This window comes from Abramis brama, assembly GCF_963993115.1.
Source record: "Abramis brama genome assembly, chromosome: 4".
In the NCBI taxonomy this organism is placed as follows: Eukaryota; Metazoa; Chordata; class Actinopteri; order Cypriniformes; family Leuciscidae; genus Abramis; species Abramis brama.
In genome coordinates, this window is record NC_139966.1 from 21,306,390 (window position 1) to 21,325,662 (window position 19,273).

At 38.0% G+C, this 19,273-nt stretch overlaps 2 protein-coding genes across 4 annotated transcripts in view; both read right to left on the reverse strand.

Moving 5' to 3' along the window:
- Positions 1–19,273, reverse strand: part of LOC311081134 (NACHT, LRR and PYD domains-containing protein 3-like) — a 50,558-nt gene that overhangs the window by 18,238 nt on the left and 13,047 nt on the right. The window contains exons 2-11 of one of the 3 annotated variants that reach the window (XM_084111541.1): positions 17,569–17,844; positions 17,263–17,325; positions 14,667–16,479; positions 14,235–14,408; positions 13,958–14,131; positions 13,685–13,858; positions 13,405–13,578; positions 13,119–13,292; positions 12,845–13,018; positions 12,566–12,739 (exon numbers count right to left, since the gene is read on the reverse strand). In XM_084111541.1, coding sequence (XP_083967667.1) covers positions 12,566–12,739; positions 12,845–13,018; positions 13,119–13,292; positions 13,405–13,578; positions 13,685–13,858; positions 13,958–14,131; positions 14,235–14,408; positions 14,667–16,479; positions 17,263–17,325; positions 17,569–17,824 — 3,350 coding nt within the window. In that variant the 5' untranslated portion in view covers positions 17,825–17,844. The remainder of the gene's footprint in view (positions 1–12,565; positions 12,740–12,844; positions 13,019–13,118; positions 13,293–13,404; positions 13,579–13,684; positions 13,859–13,957; positions 14,132–14,234; positions 14,409–14,666; positions 16,480–17,262; positions 17,326–17,568; positions 17,845–19,273) is intronic. The other 2 variants (XM_084111542.1, XM_084111543.1) reach the window with 2 other exon arrangements.
- On the reverse strand, positions 2,440–4,512 carry LOC311081156 (uncharacterized protein). The gene is made up of 2 exons (XM_084111575.1): positions 4,026–4,512; positions 2,440–3,720 (listed from the first exon to the last, which is right to left on the reverse strand). Exons 1-2 carry the CDS (start codon positions 4,167–4,169, stop codon positions 3,394–3,396), a joined length of 471 nt encoding a protein of 156 aa, XP_083967701.1. The 5' UTR covers positions 4,170–4,512; the 3' UTR covers positions 2,440–3,393.

The following is a 19,273-nucleotide window of genomic DNA, read 5'->3' on the forward strand; positions in this document are numbered from 1 at the left end:
TACTGCAATGTGTCAAAAACATCATACAGCTCATGAAACATTCTCAGATAATTGAAAATGGCACTTCATTTTTTACAGCATATTATTACAATTAAAATGAGCCCAAAATTAACATAATCTATTGCTTTTATGACAAGATATTCTTCATGGAGAAACAATTGCCCATGAGGGGGTGTCAAAGACTGTACAAAAAGGCTATCTCTTTTCCAAATGCTGTAACTTTTGATTCCTTTATCCAAAATTTTTTTTTTTTTTATCCAGATGCAGCTAACATGTAGGGGGACTTCACTAAAGAATTTTCCTCCTACCTTATTTCCTTCCTGAGTTATTCCATGACAAATAAGAAAGATATGCAAAATCATCATAAAAATTATATATATATATTGTCTTTTATCCGCCGTTTCTTGGCAGGACAATGTCCAAATGTAATGTAATTTATATTTTCAAAAAATTTAAAAAGAGTTCTTTCAAACGATACCTACCTTTTGACTCTCCTTGCTATAGTTTTGGAGTTATTATGATTATATAATTTTTATATAGTTTGGGGCAAAATTTGCTGTTTCAGTCTTACCAGTTCATTTCTCTGTGTGTGTGTGTGTGTGTGTGTGTGTGTGTGTGTTTGTGTGTGTGGGTGTGTGTGTGTGGGAGGGAGGGTGTCTTATTTGCACTCTTGATGTTTTAGAGTGTCACCCCTTCCTTGCTGTGCACTTTTTTTCAGCACAGTGGCTGATCTGTAGCTTGTACCACCAAAAGTTTCTCTGAGTTCTCCTATTTTTTCATATTTCCCATTCATTTCCTATGTCGCCCGTTTTTGACCGGGAGGAAGCTAAGTGTGACTATTTTTTTTACGACCCTTTAACATATCAGAATCATCTCCTTGATTTTTTTTGTGTGTTCATATAGGTAATACAACAAAAGTCACCAAGTTTCACCCCCATCCGATGAAGCAAAAAAATTAAACAATTCGAAACGTTCAAGTTTTCGGTCGTTTTCGGGCGAAGAAGCCCAAAAACTATAAAAATAACCAGCAGTAATTTAAAGTGATTACTCTACTGATTTACATTTAAACAGGAAACATTAACATATAAATCAATTTATAATTTGAGTCATACAAATAAGAGTGAATGTGTGCATATTTTGAAATATATTATTGTTTGCAAGTAGTTTAAATGCATTACTTTATGATGAACTCTAGTTGCTAGGGCCACTGCCCTGCAGAGTTTAGTTCCACCCTAATTAGACATCTGATCCAGCTAATCAAAGTCGTCACAATTACTATAAACTTCAATTCAGGTGTTTTGGAGCTGGTTGTATCTAAAATCTTCAGTGGCCCTCTAGGAGCTGATTTACTATGAACTGAGCCACTCTAAAACACAGGAAACACAGGATCATGAGTTGCTCAGGTGTAAATGAATACAGTGCCACGCTTCACTCTGAAATACGGAGCATGTAAGAATGTATGATTACATCTCAACCTTCACAATTTTTTTATTTTCATACTAAGCCATATCCCGTTCTCTCAACCATGCATTGTTAGAATTCATAAAAAAATGTGCCTGGCCAACTGACAAGTAAAACCATTTAATTTAAATCGCCATTTGGTGTATGGTGTTAATTTTGGACCCTGGCTGAGATGCTAAGGGTGTCCTGCACACAGCCACTAGATGGTGACGCTAGCTTGTTCAGTGCTGTCAGAAGCAAACCATGCATGAAAAAAAAACATTTTACAATCTGTTTAGTAATTGTTTAAAGCCATTTCGTAATTTCAATCTTCATATATTCATTCCCGCCCCCCAACCCCAAACAAAATTTATCTGATTTACCACGTGGGTCATACTTCTGTATATAATACTATACTACTGTATAAATATGGAAAAATATCACATTCCTGTTTGTTGTTTTCCTCTTGTTCTGGCATTCCATTAAGAGCAGATGTCACCAGTGTTGGGGAAAGTTACTTTTAAAAGTAATGCATTACAATATTGAGTTACTCCCCAAAAAAGTAACTAATTATGTTACTTAGTTACTTTTTATGGAAAGTAATGCGCTACGTTACTTTTGCGTTACTTTTTCTTACCTGGCTGAGACTCTTTCAGGCCTGGCAGGTGTTTTTTTGACTGAGAAGTTCTTGAACTAGTGTTTAACACAGTAATACCCCTACAACAACAACAGCCTATATAAACCCTACACCTTCATTTAAAAAAAAATATAATATTAGTATAATATTATATTCTGAGAACTTCCTGATCCCAGAGCTATGCATGCCATATAAAATATCTATAATCATCACTGATTATTGAAAGTAATGTGTTTGTAACTTTTGTGGGTAGACTATGGACTGCACAAAGTAAATTCACTGTCCATTGTGATAATGAGTGTAATATAGGCTAGATAATTACCATTAGAAGTAAGTTATATTAGGGCAAAAGACATATCGTAAACATTTAAAATATTTAATAACTTATTAGAGAACAATAAGATGATACTAGAGAACAAACATCACCAATTAAATATAAATCTGTCAGCTTTAAAATGTGAAAAATTTCACATGGCCTAAACAAAATATAGGTTGATTTCAACAGACCAAAACTCTTGAGTTTTCTATAAAGTGTCCTCAAAACAAAATTTGTTTTATGCAAAAAAAAGTTCAGATCACTTCTGCAGTGCAATGCAAAAAAAGAAAAGAAAAAAGAAAAGAAGTATTATCTTAACGTAATGTTGGAGTATTCAATTAATACTCAGAGTTCACTATTTCATCTGGGTTTTATTTTCAAAGTAACGATTGTAGCGCAGCAGGAGTAGTTTCTCAAAACGCTGGTCTGTGAGATGGTTTCCTTTTTGGGGTAAGGATGAGACTTCCAATACTAAACAGCCTATCAACTGGTGCACTGGTGTCACGGTTGATGAATTCATTGACTCTTCCTTGCGTGCTGTGTGTGTGTATGTGTATGAGTGTGTGGGCGTGGTCGCTGATTATTCTCCGGGAGAATCAGCGACAGGTGATCCTCATCTCCAGTTACTACTTATACTCACCTCGTGCGTCTTGTGTTTGTCAGATCGTTGTTTGTGGATGTTCCCCCTTCAGTTCCTGTTCATCCTCGTCTCCTCGTGTCTCCAGCCTGAGTCCCGTTTGGATTGTTCGTCTTTGCAGTTTGTCTTCACGTCTCATCTTCACTGGGATTTCACCTCACTAATCTGACCGTGCTTCGCCGAGTTGCCCACGCAAGCCTGCGCTGCCAACGCACCCTGAGCTCTCTTCTGAGGATCGTGAGACCTGCCTGCAATTGACTGTGTCTGTTCCTGTTTTCTTCCTACACGTTCTGAGTCTGGTTTCTATTATTTGTTCAATAAAGAACCAGTTTTACTTGCTATTGTCTCCTCGGTTACTTGCCGTTACAACTGGAAGGTGTTGCTGTGTTGGCTTTTAAGAAGATCTTCAAAATGGGGGAAATCATGTTCAATCAGCTGTTCATCATGTTGATTCTCCTCTTCAGGAAATGTGAAGAAGTCATTTTCATGGTCTCTGCTTTCAGGAGACTGCAGTGGCTCTTTTTGTGGTATCTCAACGGTGAGAGCACGGCACTGTGCTGCCAGAATCATCTTGATGTTGTCTTTTCTTGTTTCATCCCTCAGCCACCGCAGCTTGAATTTTGGCAGGGTTACTGCAGTAAGCAAAGCTTCATCACTGTCAAGGATGGAGCTAAACCGTGTCTTGATAGCCTGCAAGATAATTTTACACAGTTTTTAAACTAATAGACATGCATTCATACCAGAATAATTTAATTTATGTCAGGAAAAAAGTAAGTAGAATTAAACTTAACAACAGATACATAAACATATTGACTTGAATGCACTAACACTATTGTATGAGAACTGAACTGGATGATGACATCACTGTTTTCTCCAGAGCTGCTTTATAACTGCATTATAACTATACTATAGTAAAGTGCTATAGAAATAAAATTGACTTGACTTTACATAAAATAAAACAACAATAATAATAAGACAATATTGAACAGACTTACCTGAACTATGAGGTCTGGGAGGTCAGCAATCATGTGGGAGAGCCCCTCTTTCAGTGCCAAGATTTTGGCCATCAGGATTTCAAGGGTAGGTTGAAGGGTGCCATAGAAACAGTCATCTTCACCTTGAAGTATATCCAATGCCATTCAGACAGGCTTCAGAACCTTGCAGTATTCTTTAAGGAACTGGTACTCTCTCTCTCTGTAATGCATCTGATGTCCAGACGAGTGCAAAGTTGATTGATGTCCACTAAGGGAATGTCTGTGACTCTGCTAAGTGCATCATGAAACAAGTTCCACCTTGTAGTTGAAGGGACCAGCAGCTTTCTTTTGCTGAATTCCTCCAGGCTCTCTGATGCCACTGTTGATCGACTAACTTTTGACCACAAGGCTGAACACTTTCCAGTTGCATTCCTGTACACTGCTTTGCAATCTGCCTTTGCCGTCACAAATTTTATCAAATGTATTTTTATTAAGGCATATGATTTGACATACAATTCACTTGTACATTCTGAGAGCTTTTTTTTAAATAAAGAGAGAAAAAAAAAAAAAAAATATATATATATATATATATATATATATATATATAATATAATAATAATAATAATAAATAAAAAACAAACAAACAGTAAGCTTAAAGAGGTACAAAAGGCAAACCAAAAGTAACAAAAAAAAAAAAAAAACACTGACCACAATACCCCACACTATTCCATCCCCCTATCCACCCATCTGACCCTTTCCCATATATCTCCACCCTTCCCCGTAAAGAACTTCACTCTAGAACCATTACCATTGTCATATATTGTGTGCTAGGATGTGGACTGTTGTACTGGATTTGTAGTTTTTAGGTATGATATGAGGGGTTTCCATGTTTTATTAAATATGTTGAGCCTGTTTCTCAGTGCATATCTTATCCTTTCTAAATGAAGTGTATTAGTTAAATCCTCTAACCACATCTTAGAAGTCGGTACGGTTGCGCTCTTCCATAAGATGAGGATTAATCTCTTTGCTATTATAAAGCAATAAGAGAGAAAACGCTGTTGTGCCACGCTTAATTTTCTGAAGGTCTCTAATGTTCCAAGAATGATAAACAGGGGATCAGGTTCGATTGGAGTATCTATGACCTCAGACATAATGTTACATATATCAATCCAGAACGATTGAACCCTTGGGCATAGAGCAAAGCTATGGAGAAGTGTTGCTACGGAAGAGTGGCACTTATCACACATGGGTGACACTTCTGGGTATATGTTATGTAGTTTCTCTTTTGAATAATGAAGTCTATGTATAATTTTAAATTGGACAAGACAATGTCTTGCGTTAACGGAGCAATTATGTATGTTTTCAAGACTTTCTTTCCATAAATCGTCTGGAATAGATTCACCAAGTTCTTCTTCCCACTTTCTTTTATATTTTTCAGTTGGCGGGGAGCTTATTAGTAAGAGATTGTTATAGATACATGATATTTTACTTTCGTTAGGAGACAATTTCAGACAGTCGTCTATTTTAGATTGTGGTTCAGTCTCAAATTCTCTTAAGTATTTCCGAACGTAGTCCCTAACTTGAAGGTAACAAAAGAAATTATTTTTCCCCAGCTCATACTTCCTCTGTAGTTGCGTGAATGAAGCAAAAACGCCTCCCACGTATAAATCACCAATACATTGGACACCCCTCTCACTCCATGTAGAAAACGCTCCATCCAGATTGGAGGGGGCAAATGTGGGATTTCTATTGATGGGTAACATAAGAGAAATTGGTTTAAGATTAAAGGTGATCTTGATTTGTTTCCAGGTACGGATCATACTATGAATGATAGGATTGTTATTATACAGGGACTTATTAACCGCAGCTGGAGCTAGCAGGACTGCGGCCATGGAATATGGGTGGCAGTCCTCCCGCTCCAGCATTAGCCAATCAAACATTGGTATTGATGTGTTCAACCAGAAGGTAAACATCTTAATTGTTGAGGCCCAGTAATATAGCAAAAAGTCTGGGAGCGCCAACCCCCCCTCTGACTTTGGCCTACAGAGATGTTTTTTACCTATTCTGTGAACTTTGTGTCCCCACAGAAAAGGAACTATTAAAGAATCTAGGTTTTTAAAAAAAGATTTTTTTAAAAACATTGGGATGTTTTGAAATAGGTATAGTAATTGGGGGAGGAAAATCATCTTTATACAATTAATTCTTCCAATTAAAGAAATTGGGAGAGTATCCCAGAATGATAATCTAGTCTGCAATCGCTCTATTAGAGGAGGGAAGTTTGCTTGGAATAGAGATGAATACTGTTTTGTCACTTCTATCCCCAAATAGGTGAATTTCTCTGGAGAAACTGTAAATGGAAAATGGTCTAGGCATGCTAAGTCATTCATTTGGACCGGCATTAAAACACTTTTAGACCAATTGATACGATAACCCGAAAAGGTCCCAAACAGGTTGATTTTATCGAGAAGATTAGGGATGGAGATTTGAGGCCTTGTTATATATAAAAGGATGTCATCTGCGTACAATGATATCTTATTATTTGTGTCCTTGGTGGCGTAACCATAAATCTGGGGTTCCATTCTAATACATTGGGCTAGAGGTTCAATAACCAATGCAAAAATTAAAGGGGATAGGGGACACCCCTGCCTTGTTCCTCTATGCAAGCTGAACGGAGAGGATATTGTCCGGTTTGTTAATATTTGAGCTGTAGGATTTTTGTAAATGAGTTTGATTAGTGACAGGAATTTATTTCCAAAATTGAACCTATTAAGAACTTCAAATAAGTAACACCACTCAATCTGGTCAAATGCCTTCTCGGCGTCAAGTATGACCAGATCAGTGGATGGACCTCTCTTTGTATACATAATATTGAAAAGGCGTCTAAGATTAAAATTAGCACTCCTATTTGGTATAAAACCCGTCTGATCCATATGAACTAGCTTTCCCAATAAAGGATTCAGCCTATTTGCTAATATCTTGGCAAATAATTTCCCATCGACATTAAGGAGGGAAATAGGACGATAAGCGCCTACTTCCTGTGAGTCCTTCCCTTTTTTGTGAATCAATGTGATCACAGCCTCAGTTAAGGTGGGGGGTAAGTTACCCTGTATCTGAGAATGTTCATATAATTTCAACAGGTACGGGGATAAATTCTCACTGAATGTTTTGTATAGTTCCCCTGAAAGTCCATCAGGACCAGGTGTCTTATTACTCTTTAGGGAGGCAATGGCGCTCCGAACCTCTGTAATTGTGAGGTCAGAGTTCAAGGAATCACAATCTTCCTTGCTCAGTCTGGGAAGTTCACATTTATCTAAAAATGCATTAATAGTTACAGAGTCTGAAGTAGTCTTTGAGGTATACAAATTAGTATAAAATTCAAGAAACCTGTCATTGATATCTTTAGGCTTAGTAAGTATTGTATTATTGTGGGCTTTTATCTTGTGTATCGTTCTGTCATTTTCCATTTTTCTAAGTTGTCTAGCTAGTAGTTTGTGTGGTTTGTCACCAAATTAAAAATATTTTTGCCTAGTATAGAGGAATGCTTTACTTAGTTTTGCAGAGATAATTTTGTTATATTCATACTTAAGTGTTGCTATTTTCCTATGTAATATAATAGAGGGGGCGCGCGCGTTTTCTATGTCAAGTAATTTAATTTGATCTTCCAATTCTTTTAATTTAGTCTTATTTACTTTTTGTCTAGAAGCTTCAAACGAGATGATACAGCCTCTTATATAAGCCTTGAATGCTTCCCAGAGGATGGAGGGAGAGGTATCAGGGTTATCGTTCATTTCAAAGTATAGAGAAATCTGGTCTTTTAAGTATTCGCAAAATTTATTTTCAGTAAGTAAATGCGAGTTCAGTTTCCAAGAGGTGTGTGGTTTATCTACATGATCTAAACACACCGAAAAGGTGAGCGGGCTGTGATCCGAAATAACTATACTGTGATATTTAGCATTTAATGTGGACGGTATGAGTTTGGCATCCACCAGGAAGTAGTCTATCCTACTGTAGGAGTTATGTACAGGTGAATAAAATGAGTAGTCCCTGCCTGTAGGGTTCATCGCTCTCCATATATCCAGTACATTAGTGTTATTAATGAACGTATTTAAAAATTCACTAGAGGCATTCCTTGGGAGTCTTTTCGTGGAGGACCTATCAAGATATGTGTCGAGGACAGTATTAAAATCGCCCCCTATTATCAAGTGTGATTGTGAAATGTCTGGTATCAGTGAAAAAACCTTCTGAAAGAATATGGGGTTATCTAAGTTGGGAGCATATATATTAACTAGAGAAAGGGAAATGTTATGGATTTCACCAATCACTATAATATAGCGGCCTTCTTTATCAGTGATTGTTTTTTTCTGTAAAAAGGGCACACCTTTTCTCAGTAGAATGGCCGCACCTCTTGCTTTGGATGAAAAGTTTGAGTGGTAAACTTCCCCTATCCAATTTGCTTTTAACCTGCCATGCGAGCCATTCTTCAGATGAGTTTCCTGTAGGAACATAATGTCTGAGGTCAGTGATTTTAGGTGGGTCAGAATTTTACCCCTTTTGACTGGGTTATTTACTCCGCGTACATTCCAGCTGGAAAATGTGAGACCCTTCAGCCCTCTGGTTTGATTGTTTAAATTATCATACATCTGGAAAATGTGGTTAGTACAGTATCCATAGCAGTACAGTTGTCAATGTTTAGGATTTGAGTGAATGGTCCTCCTATCCCTCCCCTCCCCACTACCCCAGTCCCCCCCACATCCATTATCGAGGTCAATCCAGTCTCCATAATAACAAATAAAAACAAAACTACTCTAGCCAATTCAAAGTGAATGTGGCGCGAGCCTTCTTAAGGAAGTACGTACAAATAAACAAACCAGTAACTTCCCCACACCTTCTGGTGGCCTGATGCTAACTCCTATCTGTGATCACATAGCTTGGTAACTTACACAAAATGTTTAGGTAGTTTAGTGAAGAGTAGAAAATATAACTAATTAAAGTGCCATAGTGATATCGTATCCATGGGTGCACACACACGCGCATGTGCCATACCCACAAATATCCATATATCTAGCTAAAAATTAAAACTGTAATCAGATTTTTAGGAAAAAATAAAAATAAAAATAAAAAATAATAATTATGTATATATATATATATATTTATGTATGTAAATAAAATAAAAATAAAATAAAAAGGAGAAATAAATGCATGTATGAACAAAAACGTATAAAGTTGTGACTCCAGGCAATAACAGTTTAAATAACTTTCAATAACAGTATAATTGTGTCGTAACTTCAGGAAATAACACTTTGAATATCTTTCAATAACAGCGAACCCTTTCCACACTTTAAAGAGCTAACGTCAAATTAACTGAACAATTATCAGGGCTCTGGATAAGATATCAGAAAGAGAAAGAGAAAAAATAAAATAACAGCGCAAACCTCGGTTTGTATGATGCGGGACATAACATTTTCCAAATATTCTTCTAATGAAAATGGTGTTTTTTTTAGTCAGATAATGAGGCACCATCTGTGTGTAATGTTTTGTACAAGTCTTTAACTCACGTGGAAAGGAAACAGCTAGTGTTGTGCTAGCGCTAGCCATAAAAGCTAACGTGAACTAGAACCATAGACTGACTAGAACACAACCACCTTTCTGAATATCTTGCTTCTCCGCATCAGCAGTGATTGCATCAGTTTAACGTTACGCGTCCTTCTGTCTCGCTTCAGTTGAGCTCGGAGTCGATAGGCGTTCGGCATATTCCTCCGCTTTTTTGGCATCTATGAACGAGATCTGCGTGCCGTTATGGGTTATCAGGAGCCTGGCAGGATAGAGGAGGCCATACCTGACTCCAGGTTTGCCCCGTAGCAGCTCCCTCGTGCGGTTGAATAGTGCCCTCTTTTTAGCTACGGCAGGCGGATAGTCCGGGAAGATTTGAATCCTCTTACCACCGTGAAAGAGCTGTTTCTCCGCTGCAGCCTTGCGTAAGATATCCTCGAGCGTGTGAAAGTAGTGTAGTCTCAGTACAAATGGTCTGGGTGGCTCATGAGGCTCGGGCCGTCTTCGGAGGGTCCGGTGTGCTCTATCAATGAGAGGCTTCTCATTCAGGGATAGCACCTCTTGCAGCAACCCGGCGATAAAGTCTCTCGGTCTGGGTCCCTCAGTCCCCTCCGGGACTCCGATGACCCGGATGTTGTGTCTCCTCGAGCGCCCTTCTAGGTCTTCACATTTCTCAGTTAGTTTTTCTACTTCAGAGCTCAGGCGGGTGACTTGACGTTGAAGTGCAGTGACATCGTCCGACTGGTGTGAGGCAGACTTCTCTATCTCTCCAATAGTGTTAGCATGCGAGGTCGCGGTTTTCTCCAGGGTCGAAATGGATGTCTGCAATTCTTCTTTAGTTGTAGCCAATTCGCCTCTCAGCACAGTATACACCGTCTGTATACGACCATCGATGGTGGCGCAGATGTCATCTTTAATCTGAGTAACTTCATTTCGCAGCGCAGCAATAGCGGCCAGTACAGCTCGGTTTGGTGGGTCCGCCTCCTCAGTTGAGTCCGAGGGTTGATCAAGGCCTGATTCAAGTTGGTCGTTCTTTTTCGCTTTCCCCTTTTTTAACATTGTTTTTTTCCTTTTAGGTTAGGTTTCTCACTTGTTTGTGTCTTCTTATATCACCCCAAAGCACTTTTAAACGGATATACAGGTGTTTAGTGTATTAATAAAATAAAAGTTACGAGAGCTATGTAAAACACGTCTCACCCCTCCATTGCTCAGCAGCGCCCCCCTGCCGTCACAAATTTAACTATGTCATTCGAGCATATAAGGTTAAGGGTGTGGGATGCACATCGGTGATGTGGAGGGAGAACATACCTTTCGCTGGTCTCATTGTCATCCCGTAAAACTTTGTGGAAGTCCGTAAAGATGACCTCGTCTTCATTATTCTCTGCCTCATCATCATCATCATCAGTTTGAAACATTCTGAATGCTTTTACAAAGTTTGCGCCATTGTTCGTGACAGTGGCAGTAATCTTACTACAAAGAGCAAATGAGCCGTGAATTTGCTCTATCTCCGCTGCGATGGCATCGTACGCGTGTCTCCCACGAAATCGTCTGCAGGGGATTGTAGCTTTTTGGCGATGCAGAGTAGCAGGATTGATCTAGTGTACAGTAATTCCCAGAAAACTTTTATTCTGAGCAGTCCATAGATCTGCAGTAGTGGAAACATATTCCAGGTTGGCAAAAGTTTTCTTCAGGTCTGTCTCCATTTCCATATATGCCTTGCCCAAAAAGCTTGTAAAGGTTTTGCTATCGAGCAGACCGGCCTTTTCCCTGTCACGGAGATTTTGCTGATGATATTACGAAATGTGGGTGCCTCCACAGTGGACAGTGGCTGCATCTCCTTAACAATAAAAGCAGCAACAAATTTGTTGAGTTCAGCTGAACTAATCGTTTTACCTGATGGTGAACGTGAACTGAAGTGCAGGTATCATTCGGCTCTCTCTCTTCCAACTCTGTAGTGCTGTGCTTTGCATGCAGATGTTTTTTTTTTTATTTGAAGTGGTGTTTTTTGCAGTTGACAAGAGTTTTTCACTGACACATAATTTACACTTAACGATTATTCCCTTCTCCTTTTCTTCGATGATTTCAAAATAATGAAAATACTTCCATTGCAGCAAAATGTAAGGCTCTGGCCTGCCATCTCTGTTTCTGACTAGCGTCACATATGAGTGCGCAATTCTACGTGACTACATTCATTTTAATTCAGTACTTAATTTTTTTTAATGCAAATTAATTATACTGAAAAGTAACTCACATTAGTTTTTTTTTAAAAAGTAACTCAAATATTAATGTGTACATTTATATAGTAATGCGTTACTTTACTCGTGACTCCAGAAAAGTAATATTATTATGTGACGCATGCTACTTGTAACGCATTACCCCCAACACTGGATGTCACATTTGGTGACGAAATCATTATAAAATAATTTATTGTGATAGCATTAATATAGGCAGAGCAGAGAATTCCAGTTCTTTTACTTTTGTAATTCTTATTTGCTGTCTCATAGTTTTGAGATTCATGTGTTCACACACACACATATAATCAGATAGAGTAAATGATTTGTGTATTCGGCATGATGTCCAAGGGGAAGGCTCTGAGCTCGAAATTTGACCCGAACGCAGTGTACCCCCCACATCCTAGGCTGGGATAGGAATAATTAGGAGTGAGGAGATGGAGGGATGCTGAAAACTGTTGTGGGACAGAGGTAAGCACTGAACTTAAACTCCTGCGTTTTCTAGCGACAAGTGGATTCTGACTAACTTGATAGGCCATTGCATTCAAGAAATCAACAGATATGTCTGTGATTGGCTACATTGCTCAACACTGCAAAAACATGGTAGAAATAGAAACCTTTGACACAAACACAAATATGTACAAGAGCATTTGCTAAATATGATTTGCCAAATCAGATGGGGACCCCTAATTCCCTGGGGTCCTAAGCGGCCGCTTATCTCACTTATTGGTTAAGTCTGCACCTGATTATAGCATAGTTCATTATTTTAAAACCATTTACCTCAGTATCTCCAGCTGACAGTTTAGAATTTTCAGTCCATCAGAAAGAAGCTTCACTCCAGAATCCTGCAGGTCATTGTTACTCAGGTCCAGCTCTCTCAGGACAGAGTTTAAGGATTGTAGAGCTGAAGACAAACTCTCACAACACTGAGCAGTGAGATTACATGTGGTAAATCTGAAGAAGAAAAACACAATGTAGTTCAATATAGAATAAATCTTAGCAGTGCAATTTTTTTTTATAATTAACTTGTTGCAAAAAATCATGTATTTGAACTCAAACCTCAGTATCTCCAGCTGACAGTTTGGACTCTTCAGTCTATCAGAAAGAAGCTTCACTCCAGAATCCTGCAGGTCATTGTTACTCAGATCCAGCTCTCTCAGGACAGAGTTTGAGGATTGAAAAACTAAAGACAAATTCTCACAACACTGAGCAGTGAGATTACATGTGGTAAATCTGAAGAAAAACACAATGTAATTGAATATAGAATCTTAGCAGTGTGTTTTTTTTAAATAATGAACTTGTTGCAAAAAAAATAAAGTGTTTGAGTTCAAACCTCAGTATCTTCAACTGACAGTTTGGACTCTTCAGTCCATCAGAAAGAAGCTTCACTCCAGAATCCTGCAGGCCATTGTTACTCAGGTCCAGCTCTCCCAGGACAGAGTTTGAGGATTGAAAAACTGAAGACAAATTCTCACAACACTGAGCAGTGAGATTACATTTTGAAATTCTAAAGAAGAAAAACACAATGTAATTGCATACAGAAAAAATCTTAACAGTGTGTAAAAAAAAAAAAAATCAACTTATTGCAAAAAAATTAAATAAAGTATTTGAACTCAAACCTCAGTATCTCCAGCTGACAGTTTGGACTATTCAATCCATCTGAAAGAGGCTTCACTCCAGAATCCTGCAGGTCATTGTTACTCAGGTCCAGCTCTCTCAGGACAGAGTTTGAGGATTGAAGAACTGAAGACAGATTCTCACAACACTGAGCAGTGAGATTACATGATGAAAATCTGACGAAGAAAAACAATGTAATTGCATACAGAATAAATCTTAGCAGTGTAATTTTTTTTTAAATAATTAACTTATTGCAAAAAAATCAAGTATTTGAACTCAAACCTCAGTATCTCCAGCTGACAGTTTGGACTCTTCAATCCATCAGAAAGAAGCCTCACTCCAGAATCCTGCAGGTCATTGTTACTCAGGTCCAGCTCTCTCAGGACAGAGTTTGAGGATTGTAGAGCTGAAGACAAACTCTCACAACACTGAGAAGTGAGATAACATGATGAAAATCTGAAGAAGAAAAACAATGTAAATGCATACAGAATAAATATTAGCAGTGTATTTTTTGCAATACGTTATTTAAAAAAAATCAAGTATTTGAACTCAAACCTCAGTATCTCCAGCTGACAGTTAGGACTCTTCAGTCCATCAGAAAGAAGCTCGACTCCAGAATCCTGCAGGTCATTGTAACTCAGGTCCAGCTCTCTCAGGACAGAGTTTGAGGATTGAAAAACTGAAGACAAATCCTCACAACACCGAGCAGTGAGATTACATGTGGAAAATCTGAAGAAGAAAAACACAATGTAATTGCATACAGAATAAATCTTAGCAGTGTGATTTTTTAAATAATTAACTTATTGCAAAAATAAAGTAGTTGAACTCAAACCTCAGTATCTCCAGCTGACAGTTTGGACTCTTCAGTCCATCAGAAAGAAGCTTCACTCCAGAATCCTGCAGGTCATTGTTACTAAGGTCCAGCTCTCTCAGGACAGAGATTGAGGATTGAAAGACTGTAGACAAATTCTCACAACACTGAGCAGTGAGATTACAGCACTGTAGCCTGTACAGAGAACAAAACACAGCAACAGTAATGCTTATTATCTAGCATTTATATTCTGGAGCATGAAAAAAAAACTTTAACTGAAGTAATGTAAGCAAAGATAAAACAATTTATATAGTATACGTATTTATATTATCACACTCATTACATTTATTAACTTTTCTAAACAGTCTAGGCCAACAAGTAACCCATGTAAAATGAAGACCCAATTACAAAAGACTAACAGTGTATATAAATGAATGCAAACGAGACTCTTACAGTGCTCTTCTGGTGTTTTTTACCACTGGCAGAAATCTCATCAGTGCTTCATTAGATCTTCTGTATTTCTGCAGTTCAAACGCCTCTTGAGCCTCTTCTGACATAAGGAGCACAAACACCAGACCAGACCACTGACCAGAGGAGAGATTCTTTGCTGAAAGATTTCCTGAGCTAAGAATCTTCTGGATTTCCTCTACAAAGTTATCTTTCAGTTCACTCAGACAGTGGAAGAGATTGATGGTCCTCTCTATTGATTCCTCCTTTTCTATTGTTTTTTTGATATAGTCAACAGTGTCTTCAACATTCTCTGTTTTGAGTTCCAGTCTTGGCAGTAGTTCCTTTAGGTCACTCTGATTGGACTCCATTGAGAGACCCAGGAGGAACCTGAGGAAAAGGTCCAGGTGTCCATTCTCACTTTGTAAAGCCTTGTTCACTGCAGCCTTATGAAGCTGAAACTGAGGCTTTTTGGACAGTTTCCATGTCAGTTTTTCTTTCCATGTTAGCTTTCCTTTCCAGGATTGAAGAAATAGGTCCGTTTTCTCATCTTTGCCCATCAAAAACACGTAGAGAGCAGCAAGGAATTCCTGGACGCTGAGATGTACAAAGCTGAACACACTTCTTGCTGCTACCTTTTCCTCCTGAAAGATCTGAGTGCATAACCCAGAGAACACAGACACTTCACTGACATCTAGTTCACATTCCTCAAGATCTTCTTTGTAGAAAATCAGATGTCCTTTCTCCAGCTTTTGAAAGGCCAGTTTCCCAAGCTTCAGAATAATCTGATCAAAAGACATTGTATTGTCTTTAGGTTCAGGACTGTATTTTGTTTTCATTTGTTGCTGCTGAGTAAGAAAGAAGTTTATGTACATTCCTGTAAGAGTTGTGGGAGTTTTGTCATTGCTCTCTCGAACCAGTAGAGGCTGAAGAACAATAAGAGAGATCCAGCAGAAGACGGGGATATGGCACATGATATAGAGACTCCTGGATTTCTTGATGTGACTGATGAGATTTCTAGCAACCTCAGGTCTGCTGTTTTTGTTGAAGTATTGCTCTTTCTGCTCATCATTAAATCCTCGCACCTCTGTCACTTGATCAATGTATTCACGAGGTATCAGACTGGCTGCTGCTGGTCTGGATGTGATCCAGATGAGAGCAGAGGGAAGCAGATGTCTCTTGATCAGGCTTGTAACTATCTTGCTCACTGTTGTTATTTTGTGAACATCTTTAATTCTGTCACCCTCTTTAAATATCAAAGGGAAGCGACATTCATCCAGCCCATCAAAGATGAACAAAACTTTACCATCACCTTGAGGAAGAGAAAGCAGTTCTTCAGTACCATTAAAGACGTATTCCTGAAGAAGTCCCATGAGACTGCAATCGTTTGTGATCAAATTTAGCTCACGGAATGGCAGAGGTAAAATGAAGTCTATATCCTGATTTTCTTTTCCTTCAGCCCAGTCAAGGATAAATTTATTGACAGAGACTGTTTTTCCCACTCCTGCGATCCCTATAGTCAGCAACTTTCTGTTTTGTTGACCTTCATGGACTTTGAAAATGTTATTGCAATGGATTGGTGTGTCTTTGGCATCAAATAGTTTGAGATTCAATTCAAACTGTCTCACCTCGTGTTCATTCACTCTTCCTCCAGTCTCATTCTCCACCACATATAAATTAATGTAGATATCATCCAGGTTTTTCTGATGACCCGTCTGTGAATTACCAACCAATATCCGCTTGTACTCCTGTTTAAATTTGTCCTTCAGTCTGAGGCTAATCTCATGAAGAGCAGCTTTACTGTATTCTGCAGCTGAGCCTTTGAGAAAGAGGAGAAAAGTCAGCATAGGCAAAGGATCAATTTGAATAAAGTTATAATAAAATCTTAAAATAAATTCTAACCTGGCCTTTGATTTCTATTACAAAAAAAATAACAAGCGTACATCTGATAACTTGAACATGGTGCTTCCAATACATTAAAATTAATCACACTCATCTTTCAAGTGTTTACATGCACTATCTTACAGAGATTATGTTGAAACTCATGTCGTCACATGAATACCTTATATATCATAATCAATTTATTAACTTTATTTCACGCTAATGATATAAAGATATAAATATAGTTATTTTAGCTTGAAATAAGGTTGTTACAATTTAAACATTTTTTGATACCAGTGAGATTTTATACTTCAACTCCAGTTTTGATGTACTAGCCTAACTAAAGCTAGTAAAAATGTTCCCAGCTCTCAGACAAAGTGAGACTACTGAAATGAGTTCTCAATTGTTTTGCTAGGCATAAAAACTCTTGCAAAAGATACACTTTCTTGAGGGCACATCACTACAACTTCATATGTGTTACCGCAATAGTGATAATCCGAATCACTGCCCGTTGATGGTATACCATTCATGCCTAAAAACTTGGTTTCAATTAAAACATTTCTGAATATTTTTTTAATTTCTATTTCTAGAGTGTTTACTGGATTGTTACAATTTGACTCAGATCATGTTTAAGCCATGCTGACTAAAGTCATTAAAAGTTATTTGTTTTCTTCTAGAGAATAGAATTAACTTCTTCTTAGAATTAACTACTTTAATTTACCCCAGCTCTGTTTTGATTCAGCTCCAACAGGGACAGATGCCTTCATATTGCTTTCAGCCTGATCTATGTGTGTGTGTGTGTGTGTGTGTGTGTGTGTGTGTGTGTGTGTGTGTGTGTGTGTGTGTGTGTGTGTGACAGAGAGAGAGAGAGAGAGAGAGAGAGAGAGAGATGATCACACACTGGGAAACATAAACCACACAAACACATCAGCAAAGCAAGGAGAAAATTGCTCCTTGAAAAATTCAAACCATCAAATTCAAACCATCAAAGTCAATCACATCACAGTCACTGTGAACTGAATGTTACCTTGCTTGTGTTTGTTCTCAAGCTGCTTAGCCAGTTCATTCTGGTTCATCTTCCTCAAGATCTCCACCGTGATCTTCACAGCTTCTTCTGGTCCAAAACGTGCTACCATCTTATCCACAGTTTTTAATATATTTGCATTCTCCATTTCAGAATTTGATATATGATTATCATTTTTTAAGTGCCATTGAAACCGCTCCAGGTCATCTTTTACCAGGTCCATCAGTGAGTTCATGAGCAGATCTTTAACAGACGCCATTGTCCTTCACAGCTTCACAGCTGAAAGACAAGAATAAAAAGATCTTTATTTGTTTCACTCTTAACATGTGGACCTAAGCACTCGAATGTTCCTGCGGCGGTAAAATATTATTCTTTCAGTATGTATTTGCTGCCTTTTACCGCTAAGAGGCACTACAATCACAGACTTTGAAAAGTGTCAGTTTATTCTCTCTATTGCGCAATCTGACGCGGCTCGTTGAGAACTGGCCAGCAGATAAATTCAATTGAAACATTATAGTTAAACAAATTCATAATCCCAATTAGTGTTGTCACGATACTAGAATTTCTAACTTCGATACAACGGACAAAAAAAATGCCACAATATTAAGGGGGTATTTTTTTTTATTTAAAGCTAAATATAACAAGTCTAGAACATGACAATGAGGTATATTTTACATGAACAAAAATGTCCTGAGGTAGTGCACTTGTTCAAAAGCATAAATGCTGGTTAATACATTAACGTTATTTGATGAACAGATTTAAATGCAAACGTGCATGCATCACACGCGAAAACAATGCTCACTGGACCGACATTTCACCTTTATTTATATAGTGCTTTTAACAATACAGATTGTCAAAGCACTTAACAGTATCAAATTGGAGGATAGAGTGTTAGTAATGTATAATAATAAGATTAAACATTCAATTTTCAGTTAAAGGCATTTCATTATTGAATTCAGAGATTTCATTGCCTAGCTCAGTTTAGTTTAATTAGTATCTGTGTAATCAAATTGATGATAATCGCTAATGAAGGCAAATTGCAGAATTAAATAATTTTTTGAATAAAGTTAAATAAGCACAAGTTAATTTACATTTGACCACAGTTAAAATATTTACTTGTCTAAGATTCCTCAGTCAGATTATATTAACTTTAAGAATTATGGTGAAAAAATGAGACAACACACACTCATATCAACGACAATACTAGGCCATCTTGGTTAATGTTTCAGAAATGTTAAAATGAGAAGAGTTACCAACCTCTCGAAATTATTTATATAGATCCGGTCTGTCTTTCAGGTGCTTTGCTATATTAGGCCCCGATCACACCTAACGCGTTTTTCAGGTTTGAAAACGCGAGGTGCACAGCACTTACCATCACAGAGAACGAGCGGTGCGCTGCGTTTTTTATGTTGCTAGGCAACCACTGAAACAGCTGTTCTGTCAGTCAAGTAAACGTCAAATCAGCCTTTTATTAACTTTATTTACTTTCTGTTAACACTGTGGTAGTTACGGTTCGTGAAGTCGTTAAGCTCCTGGTAACCCACGAGAGCACCACAAGTTTATCCTCCATCATCACACTCTCCGGGCGTTCAAGCAACTAGCTTTCATCACTAAAACGGAAGGCCCGCCTCTCCGTTCAATCGATTGGACAGCAGTAAAAAACGCGATGACGTCGGGCGCTTTTTCCGCTCGGAGTTGCTTTTTTTCA

Excerpts from the sequence above, each read along its gene's own strand:
- LOC311081156 (XM_084111575.1), bottom strand. The coding sequence starts at position 4,169 with ATGGCATTGGATATACTTCAAGGTGAAGATGACTGTTTCTATGGCACC. Across the intron at positions 3,721-4,025 it reads TCCCAGACCTCATAGTTCAG|GCTATCAAGACACGGTTTAG; the intron begins GTAAGTCTGTTC and ends ATTATCTTGCAG.